This window comes from Aricia agestis, chromosome Z, assembly GCF_905147365.1.
Source record: "Aricia agestis chromosome Z, ilAriAges1.1, whole genome shotgun sequence".
Taxonomy (NCBI): domain Eukaryota; kingdom Metazoa; phylum Arthropoda; class Insecta; order Lepidoptera; family Lycaenidae; genus Aricia; species Aricia agestis.
The window spans coordinates 1,808,238-1,822,358 of NC_056428.1; the positions used below are offsets into that span (position 1 = coordinate 1,808,238).

The 14,121-nt window shown below is 36.3% G+C and overlaps 1 protein-coding gene across 3 annotated transcripts in view; it reads right to left on the reverse strand.

Annotated features, from left to right (window-relative positions):
* The window catches only part of LOC121739116 (adenylate cyclase type 2), a 192,962-nt gene that overhangs the window by 17,723 nt on the left and 161,118 nt on the right, over window positions 1-14,121 (reverse strand). For all 3 annotated transcript variants that reach the window (XM_042131444.1, XM_042131445.1, XM_042131443.1), the window contains exons 6-8: window positions 11,329-11,541; window positions 5,153-5,280; window positions 1,703-1,861 (exon numbers count right to left, since the gene is read on the reverse strand). In XM_042131444.1, the coding sequence (XP_041987378.1) occupies window positions 1,703-1,861; window positions 5,153-5,280; window positions 11,329-11,541 (500 nt within the window). The remainder of the gene's footprint in view (window positions 1-1,702; window positions 1,862-5,152; window positions 5,281-11,328; window positions 11,542-14,121) is intronic.

The window sequence follows — 14,121 nt, forward strand, 5'->3', positions numbered from 1 at the left end:
AGTGTAAATCTGATGTCGCATACTACGGTGATATCATGGACAGCGCTATAGGAACTTAATCCGTGCCTTCAAGCGTTTTTGTCACAATTATTATTGGCAACAGTCCACAACAAATTCCAATATTAATTTAGCTATACCTACTGTGGCCCCCATCCCCTGTCCACGCCAAGCGGTCTTCAAAGAAAGGATTTTTCAAAACGATAAGTATCTGAGGTTCAAGTTTCCTGGGTCATTGATGTACTTAAATTAACAATTTCGTGTTTAATATAGATCCAACTAAAATAGTCGTAGATGGGTGTTCAATTTTCTAAATCTCGATTTTAATAACATACATTCACGCGGACGAAGTTGCGGGCAACAGCTAGTAGTAACTACTAACTAATTATGTCCCTCGGGCTACATCGAATGAACCGATTTTATCAATATCGGGATAATTAGGTCTCTGGGGTACAATAAATAAGACGATTTTACAAGTACTGAATGAAATAGGCTTTTTCAGGCACTATTTTTTTATATACAATTATTGGAAGAAATGTTTAATGTGTATAATGCCGACAAACGTTGTCTCTTCGTTTTTAAATATACTACTACGAATATTGTTGGTCTAAGTGGTACTGATTGTAGAATTTCTGTCAATAATATTTCGGAAAGAATAAATTAGAAAACTTGTTAAGGGGGCGACTAACCCTAAAGTGTCGATTTTATAATTCATTTTCATACTTGAAAATAAGCCCCGAATTGTTTCATTTTCTAAAATTAGATACTACATTATATTTCCGAGAATTCGATCTGAGCAAAAACACGATATCTTAAATTTTTTTCGATAGAAAAAAATCACTAAGATGCATCTAATTTTCATGAATTTTTCATTTATTGCCATAACCGTGCATCGAACTAAGTTAATATTTTAACACATTGTATAAAATTCTATCATTGAGAGATCGACCTAGCGGATTTTGAAAATGTTGTATATTTATCGAGTTATTGAGAAAAAACTAATTTGGATAAGAATCCGCGTCGTTCTTTTTCACCTGGCATATGAAAGACGGGCGTGAGTGTGAAGAGAGAAGGACGATGTTTGATTTTTGGGGTTAGTCGCCCTCGTAAGATGCTGGGGTGCTCGTGCTACGCAACAATACAGTGGTACTATTACGTAGCACCGTATAGGGTAGTGACCTAGCACCGCAACTTATTGTATTTTACTTTATCCGGCGACCCAATAGTTCTTCTTATCCGAAGAAATTTTCCTAATGTAGGCTATTGCTCAAGCTCTTACCAACCATTGCCACCTCTCGTGCCGTGTTACAACCTGCTTGGCGTTGCATTACACGCTTGCAAGCGATTGCTAGTAATGAAGGTGTAATGTAAGAGGTGAGGCCAATGAAAAGAATGCCATCGCTCTCCATGTGGTTGGCAAGCGTCACATTAACACCAACACCAAGCTTTGCATCGCGCTCCACAGCCCTGATATAGTATGTCAAAAAAGTGAAGAAATTAAAAAGTGGCAACATCGTAGTGTCATCCCTTTTATCTTAGATTGATTTGAAAGCGATGACACTACGATGTTGCCACTTTTTAATTTCTTCACTTTTTTGACAAACTATACATCGCTATAGTATATAAAGGAAGTTAGAACATCGCTATGGTAATTGCTTGTATAGAGGTCTTACCGATAGTATATAAATAAGTCTATGGGTCTTACCCGGCTATGCCACCGCTCTCCATGTGGTTAGCGAGGGTCACGTCATCGCTCCAAACATCGAACTGCCACTTCCGCAGCCCGAGCACGCCGCACAGCACGTTGCCAGTATGGATGCCGATGCGCATATCAACGTTGAATCCCGTTGCTTCGCGGACGAACCTGAAAAAATGAGTTAGTGATAACTGCTGCTGCTATGAAATATTTCCTTTAACTGCCACACTCAGAGATAAATGGAGAGTTTGACAGATAATGTGTGGGGTTTATGTCAATATCTTCATTTAATTACAGTTAGTTAATTAATATGGTCCATGATTACGGCAGTGTCCTTTATATTGCAGACATTTAAATATAGAATAATGGTAAGTTTTCGTGGTCGCCATTTCAGACTTCAGACAGGCATGCTGGATGCATCTTAAGACCCATTAAAAACTAAAATTTATTTACTGCAAAAGAATATTTGTAAATTCACATTGAAAGGACAACTCCAAAATCTGAATAGCTCATTTATAACTGAATCCAGCGTTGACCCTTACTCAAAATTTTGTTCGTTATAATTTGTATGCAGCGGTGCAAATAAAACATTGTACAACACAAATACTCAAGCCCACTCAGAGCCACTGAATAAAAAGTTAGGAATAGACTGAAATAGTTACAGAAGTGGCTCCATAGTTTGGGTAAGGGCTCACTGTAGCCCTAGCACGGCCACCAGTAGAAATGCGAAAGTTTATACAAACTGTGGACATAAACTAAAGCTGCCTTTCCGATCTTTACCGCGGCCAATCGCGACCGAAAAAAATTCAATTAAAATGCCACTTTATGACAGACTATAGTATAAATTATGTCATAGAGTAAGATATTACTTGAATTTTTAAGTCTATAGTCTGTCATAAAGTGGCATTTTAATTGAATTTTTGGTAACGAAAAAAGATCGGAACGCTACGTTAAGTTAAGTTTATCTCCACAATTTGTCCACACTTTCACATTTCTACTGGTGGCCGTGCTAGGGCTACTGGAGCCAAAATAACTTCTTCCTTGTATTGTTGAAGCTAATACATGAATGCAGCCAGGCACCAAATTGATAGAAGAAACATAATATTAATATTGTGTTTTTTAATCATACTATGTTGTTGGTACCATCTGAAACCAGATCTATTTTTGTAAAAAAAATAAACACGTACGTGTCACCCAATAAGAGTCAAAATAAGACTTTTATAATTATGCGTTTCATTTTATTAAATTCAGTTCTTACTCTCTTTTTAATAGAGATCAATTACTGATAAACTATCTATCTTTTGTAAATGACGCTAGAACTTTGAAATTATTATTGTGTATTTATGACAACTTGTACGGAAAAAATAAATCACAAGGATATATAATCTGCTATGCATAGTGCATGCTATACACTGACCTCCATTATACATATTGTATAATGGAGATCTGGGCCTCTATCATGAGCTCTTAAGTCCATTCTTTTTACGTCCTTATACTGACTGTATAAGGACGTAAAGTGGATGGATTTAAGAGCTCATAATAGGCCCCCAGTGATGCTATAATATTGATAACATGAAACAAAACTTTAAGACCAGTGATGCAGATTCTACTTTTAATTTATAGTCTATAGTCTATACTCCTCATTATACAGTTCGGCTTAAGCTACGATTAGTTTTTAACTCCGTGTTTCAGCCTCGTATAACTTCGCTAAGCCAATAGCTAGTTTAAGCTCTACTTTTCATACACGCTGAATAAGCCTTTGATTGCTATTCGTATAGATTTATAGGATTAGTAAAGGAAAGGGTAAGTAACCTAATTGGTATACCTGAAGTTGGAAATTTTGGAAAAACCCTAATTTTGGCTGCAAGAGATGAAACATGTGAATACAAGTAATAGGAAATACTCTTTGATAAAATGTCGTAACTGATACGGTTTCGGAATAAATAAGAGTTAAAAATTTTACAAATTAGTAAAACTACTAATTTGTAAATTGTTTTATAAAACCATAAGCTTTGTCTTAACGTTGAAGTGTAAGAAGTAACAAATAATTTAAAAAAATGAAAAAAAAAATATTTATTCCGAAACCGTATCAGTTACGACATTTTACCAAAAAGTATTTCCTATTCATATTTTGATGTACATTGGCACATGTTTCATCTTTTGCCGCCAAAATGACTTTTTATATCGCGAATTTGTAGACCGTATACCAGGCTTCATACTAAAATGTCCCATGCTCTTTGTTTTCTAAGTTTACTACGATGATCTATAATTTATAAGTTGTAGGTATCTATAAATCATAGCATTACAATTGCAATTTATTAATACTAACCTGAAGTGTTCCAACTTCAAAATATGAGTTTCCAGGTATAGTGCGGCCAAGTCCAAACGGCGAATTAATTATGAATAAAACGTAACTTTAAAAATTAGGTGGAATCGTGATAGCCTTTATTGTCACAAACCTCTCACAATATTCTTCTCTTGTGGCTTTCCCTATCCCTTTTAAGTCACCCATTGTTATTTGGTTGGTTTTTCCTGTTATGCATTCACTAACGTTGCACTGACATCATACCTGATAAAATTTTTAGTCTAAATGTATAAAAAAATATGTGGCATTGTATTATTTAATTTTTTTTTTTATGAAATAAGGGGGCAAACGAGCAAACGGGTCACCTGATGGAAAGCAACTTCCGTCGCCCATGGACGCTCGCAGCATCAGAAGAGCTGCAAGTGCGTTGCCGGCCTTTTAAGAGGGAATAGGGTAATAGTTGAGGGTAGGGAAGGGAATAGGGTAGGGGTTAGGGGATTGGGCCTCCGGTAAACTCACTCACTCGGCGAAACACAGCGCAAGCGCTGTTTCACGCCGGTTTTCTGTGAGAACGTGGTATTTCTCCGGTCGAGCCGGCCCATTCGTGCCGAAGCATGGCTCTCCCACGTTGTAAATTATTATCATTGCGTCGTAATTCGTAAACATTGTGACATATAATATAATTTTTAACGTATAGCACGAACGGGCGACAAAAAAGTCGAAATCGTGTGGGCTAAGATCTAGGCACTGGTAGTATTTTATCTACGTTTGGAAAATGTTTTATTTAAAAAAGTTTGCGAATTTTATTGCCTGCTAGTAGCCCGAAACCACCAAGTATCATAATGTTATGGCCTTTCCCGAGACTCACTGTATCTCCATATCCAGCAAAATTGGTTCAGCGATTTAAGCGTGAAGAGGTTACAAACAGACAGACAGGCAGACAGACAGACACACTTTCGCATTTATAATATAAGTATGGATATTTGATTCTAAAAGTGTTAAGTAAAGATATTATGAAGATGTTGTATTTGTCTGTCTGTCTCTTCTTATCTTACATTACGCTTAAGCTACTGAACATATTTACATATAATTTGCTATACAGATACTTTGAATACTAAAAAGGCAGCTTTTTCACAACTGTTTAGTTCACTCACCGGATCGCATCGATCATCTGCAGGCCCATGTTGACGCAGTTGTATGCGTGGTTTGGCCGCGACACCGGCAGACCGGAGACGCAGTAGTAACAGTCACCCAGTATCTTGATACGCATGCACTGGTTTTCCTGTCGACAAGATAATATTTGTAAATAAATAGAAAAAGACTTGATGACCAGCCCCCCTAGACAAGTGGCAAAACGCTAACGCTAACGCTACAAAATGTATGGATTTAACATTCGTATTCGCTAGCGAAGCGATGACTTATGTCAAATCGCATACATTTTGTAGCGATAGCGTTAACGTTTTGCCACTTGTCTAGGGGGGCTGAGAGCCTATAAGCGGCAAGCTATCGTAAACCCAACGCCAAAGCCACAAAATGTATAAGATTTGACATTAATATTCGCTAGCGAAGCGATGACTTATGTCAAGTCGCATACCTACATTTTGTTAGCGTTTGCGATAATCGCTTGCCGCTTGTCTACTAGGGCTGGTATAAAGCAACGAAATTCTGACGTTCCGTACGTTTCGATAAGCGATGCAGTGGATATGGATGCACAGCTCAAACATGTATATTTCAAACAATAAAGATCAATAATTATTGACCTAAAGAAAGCCATATAAAAGTAAAAAACTTTTACAATACAAAATTTTACCCGTGGATTACATAATATCTATTCACACCATATTTGTTAAAATCGGACCAGAAAAGGGCGAAGCCAAACGAGCGTAATTTGTGAGTCGCAGAATTTCGGTTCGGCAGAATTCTGCTGCATTCAGTTTCATACAAAAGTCCTGTTTGATTCACACAAGCATAATTTTGTGAGGCATGATTTGTATGAAAAGATATTTACGCGGCAGAAATTACCCCTTAATAACCCTTAGCCTCTGACATACACTGTCAAATCCACACACATAGTATCTTTTGAGTTTTGGCTTTTTTGTAGTAAGGTAAACAAGTATAGTTACCAAACATTCAAAACTTTCTTCGGAATCAACATTTTTAAACATCAAACATAAAGTCAGGTTGATCTTTTGTTACTGCAAAGCTGAGACCAAATAAAAACTTTGTATTTGATCTGAGCTGCGAAGTCCGAATTTCAGAAATTTTAAAGTGAATTAAACCTTTTGATGCCTTCATTTCCGGTCTTGCTTACCTTTCTCTGTAATTTTGAAACTTTGTGTTAAGAAATGAAATTACCAGAATATATTTTGTTAAAAACATAAATATATTTTAGTGCAATTAAATTTTGGATAAAAAATCAAAACAATACCTACTAACATTGCTATTTACTAAACTTGCTGAACCGATTTTGATGAAATTTGGCCTGGATGTACTTCTTAGGACCATTCCCTATATTAATTTTGATTCCGAAAAAGTGTACAAAAGTAATAACGGCAAAAGGATGTTTCGAGAAACAGGCGGATATTATTAAGCGTTGGACATCTGACATGGAAAAACAGAAGTAATATTAGATAATGTAGTTCCACGAATTTTTTGTTGTTTTCAGTAATTTTCCGCCAACACTTTGAGCCCAATTTCGTTGGCCTTATATTTTGTTTGCGATCAAAATTGCTTAACATCTAATTATTGCCGGCTTTGTTTGATTCCCTGGAAACATGTTTTGCTGTCATAATCATCATTATCAAACTGATGATGAATGACATAATATCTATTAGTTATTTTAAACGTTTTTTACCAAAACTATAACGGTCTTACTACAAAAGATTTAAACACCTGTTGAACAGTTGATTAGAAAAAAAATCAGTAATAAATGGTCTCAAAACAACTGTTTAATAGATGTTTAAATCGTATGTGGTAAGACCGTAAACGTTTAGTAAAAAAGTTAGCAATTTTATGTGGGGGCACGACAGTGCCTCAGACAAGCCTTAGAGCAAATGCATTTCTATTTACATTATTCATTCTATTTACATTATACAATCCATTCTTATTCTTCACTTATGACTCTATCGGTGATGTAAGCTTCATCTATCTAAGCTCTTGCTATTTTACTATTATATTAATAATAATATAATAGTAAAATCACATAAGTGAAGAATAATAATAAGAATGGATTTATTTTTAACACAATACATCATAATATAAGTATACAGTTCGACTATAATATTATAAAATTAATGACTACAATGCTGTGTGACACCAAAAAGTGCATTTTTTCATGTCCATCTTTATCCTATCCTTAAAACCTGCAATATAAAAATAAGTCTTAAGTAATAGCACTTTCATTTTTGAAGTAATTTTAAGAATCCATTTTTTCAAGTTATTGTCTTTTTCTGGATTTTAATTTTATTAGAGCCAGTTCACACCAAAACGAAGGACGGTGACGTCGTCTGACATATTTCCAGGTTTTTATTCGTCACCTCGTCTCATCTCGTTTCAGTGTGCGCTGACCCTTACTGTCCTAAATGTGACTGACATAAAATCACGGAATTGGCGGAATTTATCGGCAATAAAGTATATTGAGCAGTTATTTATTGCCTAGTTCTGCTAAGTAATTGTTCTTTACCAGCGACACTTAACTGACCTACTAAGTAATGGAATATTAAATCGCTACTTTTAACGTTATTAAATGTTGCCGGTCAGTTTAACTCCTAACTTGTATTGGGCATCTAAAATGCTTAAATTATTAATAAGAGGAAAGGATTGTTTGAACCATCGAATAGGCTTCTAGGCGACTATATAGTATTTTATTTACAGGCATAGATCTATATCTATATTCTATATTTTATATAAAACTCAAAGGTGACTGACTGACATGGTGATCTATCAACGCACAGCCCAAACCACTGGACGTATCGGGCTGAAATTTTGCATGAAGGTAGATGTTATGACGAAGGCAACCGCTAAGAAAGGATTTTGATAAATTCCAACCCCAAGGGTTTAAAATAAGGGATGAAAGTTTATATATAACAATACTTCTTAACGCGAGCGAAGCCGCGGGCAAAAGCTCGTATGGAATATAATAGCTACGAACACTTAAATACTATTTTTCGCAAAAATTTTGACAGCTAAAATAAATGTGCATACCAAATCTTTAAAAACTATATTATTATGTTATTATTAGGTATTCTCCCAGACTAATATAATACTGTCTACAACTATTTATGGCAAAACAATGTCGTATTCAAAACTTAGTCAAGTTATATGACTAACTACTAAGCAGTTAGTACGGGTTTATTACAAGTTTTCGGTGCGCATTGAGAATATACGAACAAACAGCGTCCAGCAAATATTTAGTCAGTACAACTTAGGAAAGCATGAGTTATGTTCAATCTTAACGATAACAACTCGCTTTTGTTCGGGAGTTTCGAGTAAAATAACAATATATTTATCTCAAGGGTATATTTTTTTGTGGTAAAAATCTTTTAAACAAAATAGTATAATATACTATTTTGTTTAAAAGATTTTTGTGACCAAAAATGTGGTGACCTCCTAATCTATATTATAGATTAGGAGGTCACGACATTTTGGTAACAATATCCAAAATGAATTATTTTAGATTGACAAGATAAAGAGCAACTCTCTGATGCCAAATATGTCGGTCTGTCTGCGTAAAGTAGTTGCGTTCTCTGTATAGGGCGCCTGAAGACCCAGTTATCATGACCAAAAAATAATGATAAGGTAAAGGTAAAAAGGCTGAGTAAGTTATATTAGGTAAGTACTAGTAATTGTTCTCATATCAGTAGCGTAAAAACTGACCAAATATTCGGTTGCGTTATGAAGCAACGAGCGTTCTTTCAAACGTGACTTATTGTGACCAAAAAAAAAATGATCAGTTAAATGGCTGAAAACAACATAGTATAAATTATCAGTATGTGCTACCCACAGCTTAGTGACACCAAAACAGTAGGCGTACTACGAAACAGTTTTGAGACTCAAACAATCGGCTGAGAATGCCGAGTCCTGCTCTAACAACGTAATTCCCCGTTTGTTAGAGTAGGATGCAGCATTCTCGTACGATTGTTTGAGTCTCAAAACGGTTTCGTGGTACGGGCCCTTTTTTTTTTTTTTTTTTTTTTTTTTTTTTTGCGCCGAGAAAATGCTTTTAAGCATCTTGCGGGGGATGGGGTCCTATCCGCAAGTATGTGGGTCTCTGCTGCGTCCGAAGATGGTGGTGGACGCAGCCCCTACCCACTAAAAACTCGGCGGTACTCCACTATGCGCCTTGGGCGGGCCGCGGGATCGCGTGAGCCTACACCACGACTCCGCCGGCGAGCGCCTGCTGCTGCGCAGGCTCTTCTCTGTTGGGGCTTTTTGCCCCGCCGAGGCCAAGAGAGGCCCCAAGAGAGACCAAATATTTTGTTGCAATTCATGGGTATAAGGTTGTTAGGTTACAGTTATTTTTTATCACTTTTACTGCACAGTATGCAGTGCATACCTACCTAATTTGAAAATTTTATTAAAGTTACTGATGAAAACATCTTGAAACATGATGTCGTTATCATATTACTAAAAATATTCCCCTCCCGCTAATCGGCACTAAGATGCCGCTCGCGCAACTCAAAGGGGCCGAGCCGACCAATAGAGAAGATATTATGCAATATAAAATATTTCATTAAAAAAACTCCCAATTACTTACCAGAGTTTTCTTTTTTTACTACCGTTTCGTAGTCTAACAAATAAGAACAAGCTAAGTTTGAAAACGCAGACAAGATTACGTGTCATTGTAAAGAATCTAATGGCGTCAGAGGGGGAGCTGCAAAGTTACGCGTATTGGTGCCTATTTTAGTAGGTATAGATAGGTAACTAGCGATATCAAAATTTACGGTTCAGCCTTTTTACGTCTTAATGCTGGGATGACCTACTCTGATAAAGTTGACACATGCAGGTTTTCGTCACGGTGCTTTCCTCCACCGTAAGAGCGTCGGTTACTATGACAAGAATGAATATAACATCTGAAAAACTTATTGGTACAAGGTCCGGGTTGGGTTCGAACCCACGACCCTACGATCACGATTATTGGGATCATGATAAGTACATATTATGTAAATCGAAGAATCTCACCTGTGTGCTTCACTTGTAACTGAGTCACAATGTAAGATAATCTTGGAATTCAATTACAGCCTACTTTTAATGATCGTATCGATTTGAAACTTTGTAAGTTTATAACACATGTCTCGACTGGATGAGGAGGGCATAAGATCGTCGTAAAGGATGGAAATGGAAGAGGCCTATGTCCAGGAATGGACTCTTAGTGGCTGACGATGATGACGATGATGAAGTTTATAAGAGTCCGTTGATAATTGCAATTGCTACCATCGAGCTGATCGATGATGGTGTCGTGGTGGGCAATATAACTCTTCCATGGCTGTTGCGAAACCCCTTGAGCTTGGGCTCATTTGTTTTCTACTGATACCTAATTCGCTACACTTGGTTGGTGGTGAGAGTCTGATGACGGAGCAGGGTGGGATTTCAGATTTTTTAGCGATAAGATATTTTAATCATCGATGAAAAGTTTCCTCACCGGTCATAAAAGCGTGTGTTTTTCGTTTTTAAACCAAGCACTTTACTAGTAAAATAATTAAAGAATATACGTTCAGACCTATGTCTGAACGTATATTCTTTAAGTATTCATAGTTAACTATGAATTGCAACCAAATATTTGGTCAGTTTAGGTGCCAATAAGCTAGTACGTAGTGACAGTTTACGATTTGTAATTTTCAGCCATTTACCTGATCATTTTTTTTGGTCATAATAAGTCACGTTTGAACGCTCGTTGCTTCACAAGTCATAACGCAACCGAATATTTGGTCAGTTTTTACGCTACTGTAATGAGAACAACTAGTACTTACCTAATATTACTTACTCAGCCATTTACCTTATCATTTTTTTTGGTCATGATAACTGGGTTTTCAGGCGCCCTATACAGAGAACGCAACTATTTTACGCAGGCAGACCAACATATTTGGCATCAGAGAGTTGCTCTTTATCTTGTCAATGCAATGTAAGTCATTTTGGATATCGTTACCAAAAATGTCGTGACCTCTCGTAATACTGTATAGCTGCTGTTGACAGTATCGACGCAGTTCTCTAGCAACGAAATATAACTAATTATCTAAATAGAGCGCAACCCAACAGGTTCCAACATCTGACAGTGACATAAAGTTGACAATGTCAATTTAGAGTATGTTGACATTGTTACGTTAGAACTTACCTGAGCTATTTGGTCGAATCTTCCAAACAACTCATTCAAAGTCTTCACCAAATCAGAGGCGGATAGACGTTCTGACAGTGGCGTGAAGTTGACAATGTCAGCGTAGAGGATGCTGACATTATTGTGACGTTGAACGTGCATCTCGTGGAAGCGCGTCTGTTTTGAACTGTCTGCGCACGCGTCGGCCATCTTGAGCATTATGGAGCGTTTCACCTGTAACAAAATGAAAAATATTTCTTAAATAATTTAATTTGTAATTGTAACTAAGGGGTGTTACCTAAGGTGACAGAGGTTTCAATCTCGAAATCAGCGGGCAGCGGACGGGAGCTGAACTTAACGAACGAAGCCGAACTTAACTGTCACCATGGGCCTGTCACCATTTCATATAATTTCTTTAACTTATACATTGTCTATTTTAAAAGTAATTTTCGAGGGTCTTCGGCAAATCGATTTATTACGTCTTCTGTGCTTTTATAAGTTTTCTATGAAAGTACGCCCATGACTGTCACCTATACAAGTGTATCAAGTACCTCATTTAATTCTCAAAGGCGACAAGAGGCTGTAGAGTGTGTCACTTATAATACATTAGAGAACAAAACGCTCTGGGCGCAGTCTAATATAAAGTAGAAAATGCACGCAAATACAAGGTACACAAGCCAATATGGGTTGATCAAGGAAAAAAATTCCAGAAAATATTGCAAATATTAAAAAAATACACGGAATATCCAATAATAACATTGATAAAAATTTTATCACAAATCACAATACATTTTCCGTACGGATAATGTTTTATTATTTTAAGCGCCTACATTAATTTTATAACAAAAACGTACAAATGTAAACTGCTCTTTTGCTTATCTTAACTTTTATAATTTATAATAATATTATTGTGAAGTGTGAACCATTAAAAATATAGAACGCAATAAAGTTTGTAGATAAATATTGAATATTGACAATTGATATACTATTATTGATATAGAAATTATAACTAGTTGATAAACGGTAATATTATGAAGGAATGTCCCGATTTGTTTTCTTTGTTGTTACTACCTTTATATTCTATTGTTATATATTTTTAGTTAGATATCTAAAATTTTATACATTTTATGGCAGGTCTCCGTGGGGTAGTGCTTGGCTTGAGACGTGGTTGACGAACCAAGCCAAAGATCGTGGGCTCGATTCCCGCGTAGGGCTACAACGATAATCTCCTTCTTTTTTCAATCGGTTAGAAATTGTTTCCAAGTTTGGTTAGGACTGACAAGAAAGTCGGTTCTGCGACTGATCTCTCGCCAATCGTGTCGGCCGCCTGTCCAAGAACATTATTACATAAAGGGTAAAGGAAACCTTTGAATGTGCACAGAGTGCTTTAAAGCACAGTTGGACCATAGCCAGGTTTCTGTGAAACCAGTCACCATCATTAAAATTGGTGTTCACTGTTCAAGTCATACTTGAAAAAATGTAAACTGTCTAATAATAGACAGGGACCAGACAACTTTTTACTTTTATCGCAGGACGTATAGATTTTATGATCTACCAGACAATTAATCTACTAGTACGCATAAAAAATATTTGTTATCACTTATCAATAAACAATGGGTAAAGAACGATATAAAAAAGCAATTATCTTATGACATTATCTTATCAGATATGACCTGAATGCGTAACACAGATTGCGAATATCAGGAAACGATCAGGCTGTGTGTCTGAGTATGAAGTTATAGTCGGTACACACCTTCGAACATCATCGACATAGTCAAAGAAAACTATTCCAAGACGTATATTTGACCCTAAAAATAAAGTGTGATTTTATTTCACTACGCTTTTACCTGGATTTGCCATTGTGTTCCTATTTTCTGAGGGTTGTTACACTGCAGTTTATCTTTTTAAAACCAATGTTGATTGATTAACTTTCTGGCGTAAGCCAATCAATTAAGCTTTGATGAGGAAATAACGCTGTGCAACTTTTTTCTTTTTAATTTTCGCCTGTTGGCGATTCAGTCGCAATTCAGTTTCGCATCCCTCAAAAATATTTCGCTATTTGAACGTGTACAGTGGGCATAACATAAGGTATATATTTCATAACTGTGCTGTGGTCACTTCCTAGATGCAGAATTATCGTCATCAGGTAGCACTTATTTCAATTACTTGTTTCCAGAAGTCGTAGAAATGGTTTCAAGATGTTGTCAAACTATTTCGTACGAAATCCTAAACATTGTGATAATATTACGTGCTATGTTGTTACTACAAGTCCCAGAAATTCAAGATACAGAAGCGCGACCATTTATTTCCTATTAAAATTACTAAAAACCACCAATGAAAGAGAAAAAGCAACACAAAATAATAAAGAAAATGCTACTCAGCAAAAAATATTGAACCCAATTTTTTTATTTTCACAGTCAACTTCAACAGTCAACTTGAACAAACTCTAACATGACTCATGCCTAGTTTCTTTTTTTTCTTTCTATATTATTATACTATAATAACCGACTTCTAAACGGGAGGAGGCTATGTTCATCTGTATTTCTTTTGTATGTTCAATATTAATAATTGGCTCTAGTCGGAAGGGCTACGGTATAAAAATTTTACCTGTCAAAAACCCTCACAAACCAAGCGTTCATAATTTTAGGATTGACGTTTTTATCAATCCTAGAATTAGCGTCAATATTACATTACAAACAAGTACGTACAGTAACCAATAGGAAGGCTAGAAGGCCGACCAGCACAAATACAACCTTCGGCGTTACATCACGCACTTACGAGTTGAGTGCATTAACACTGCACTTAAGATCAGGC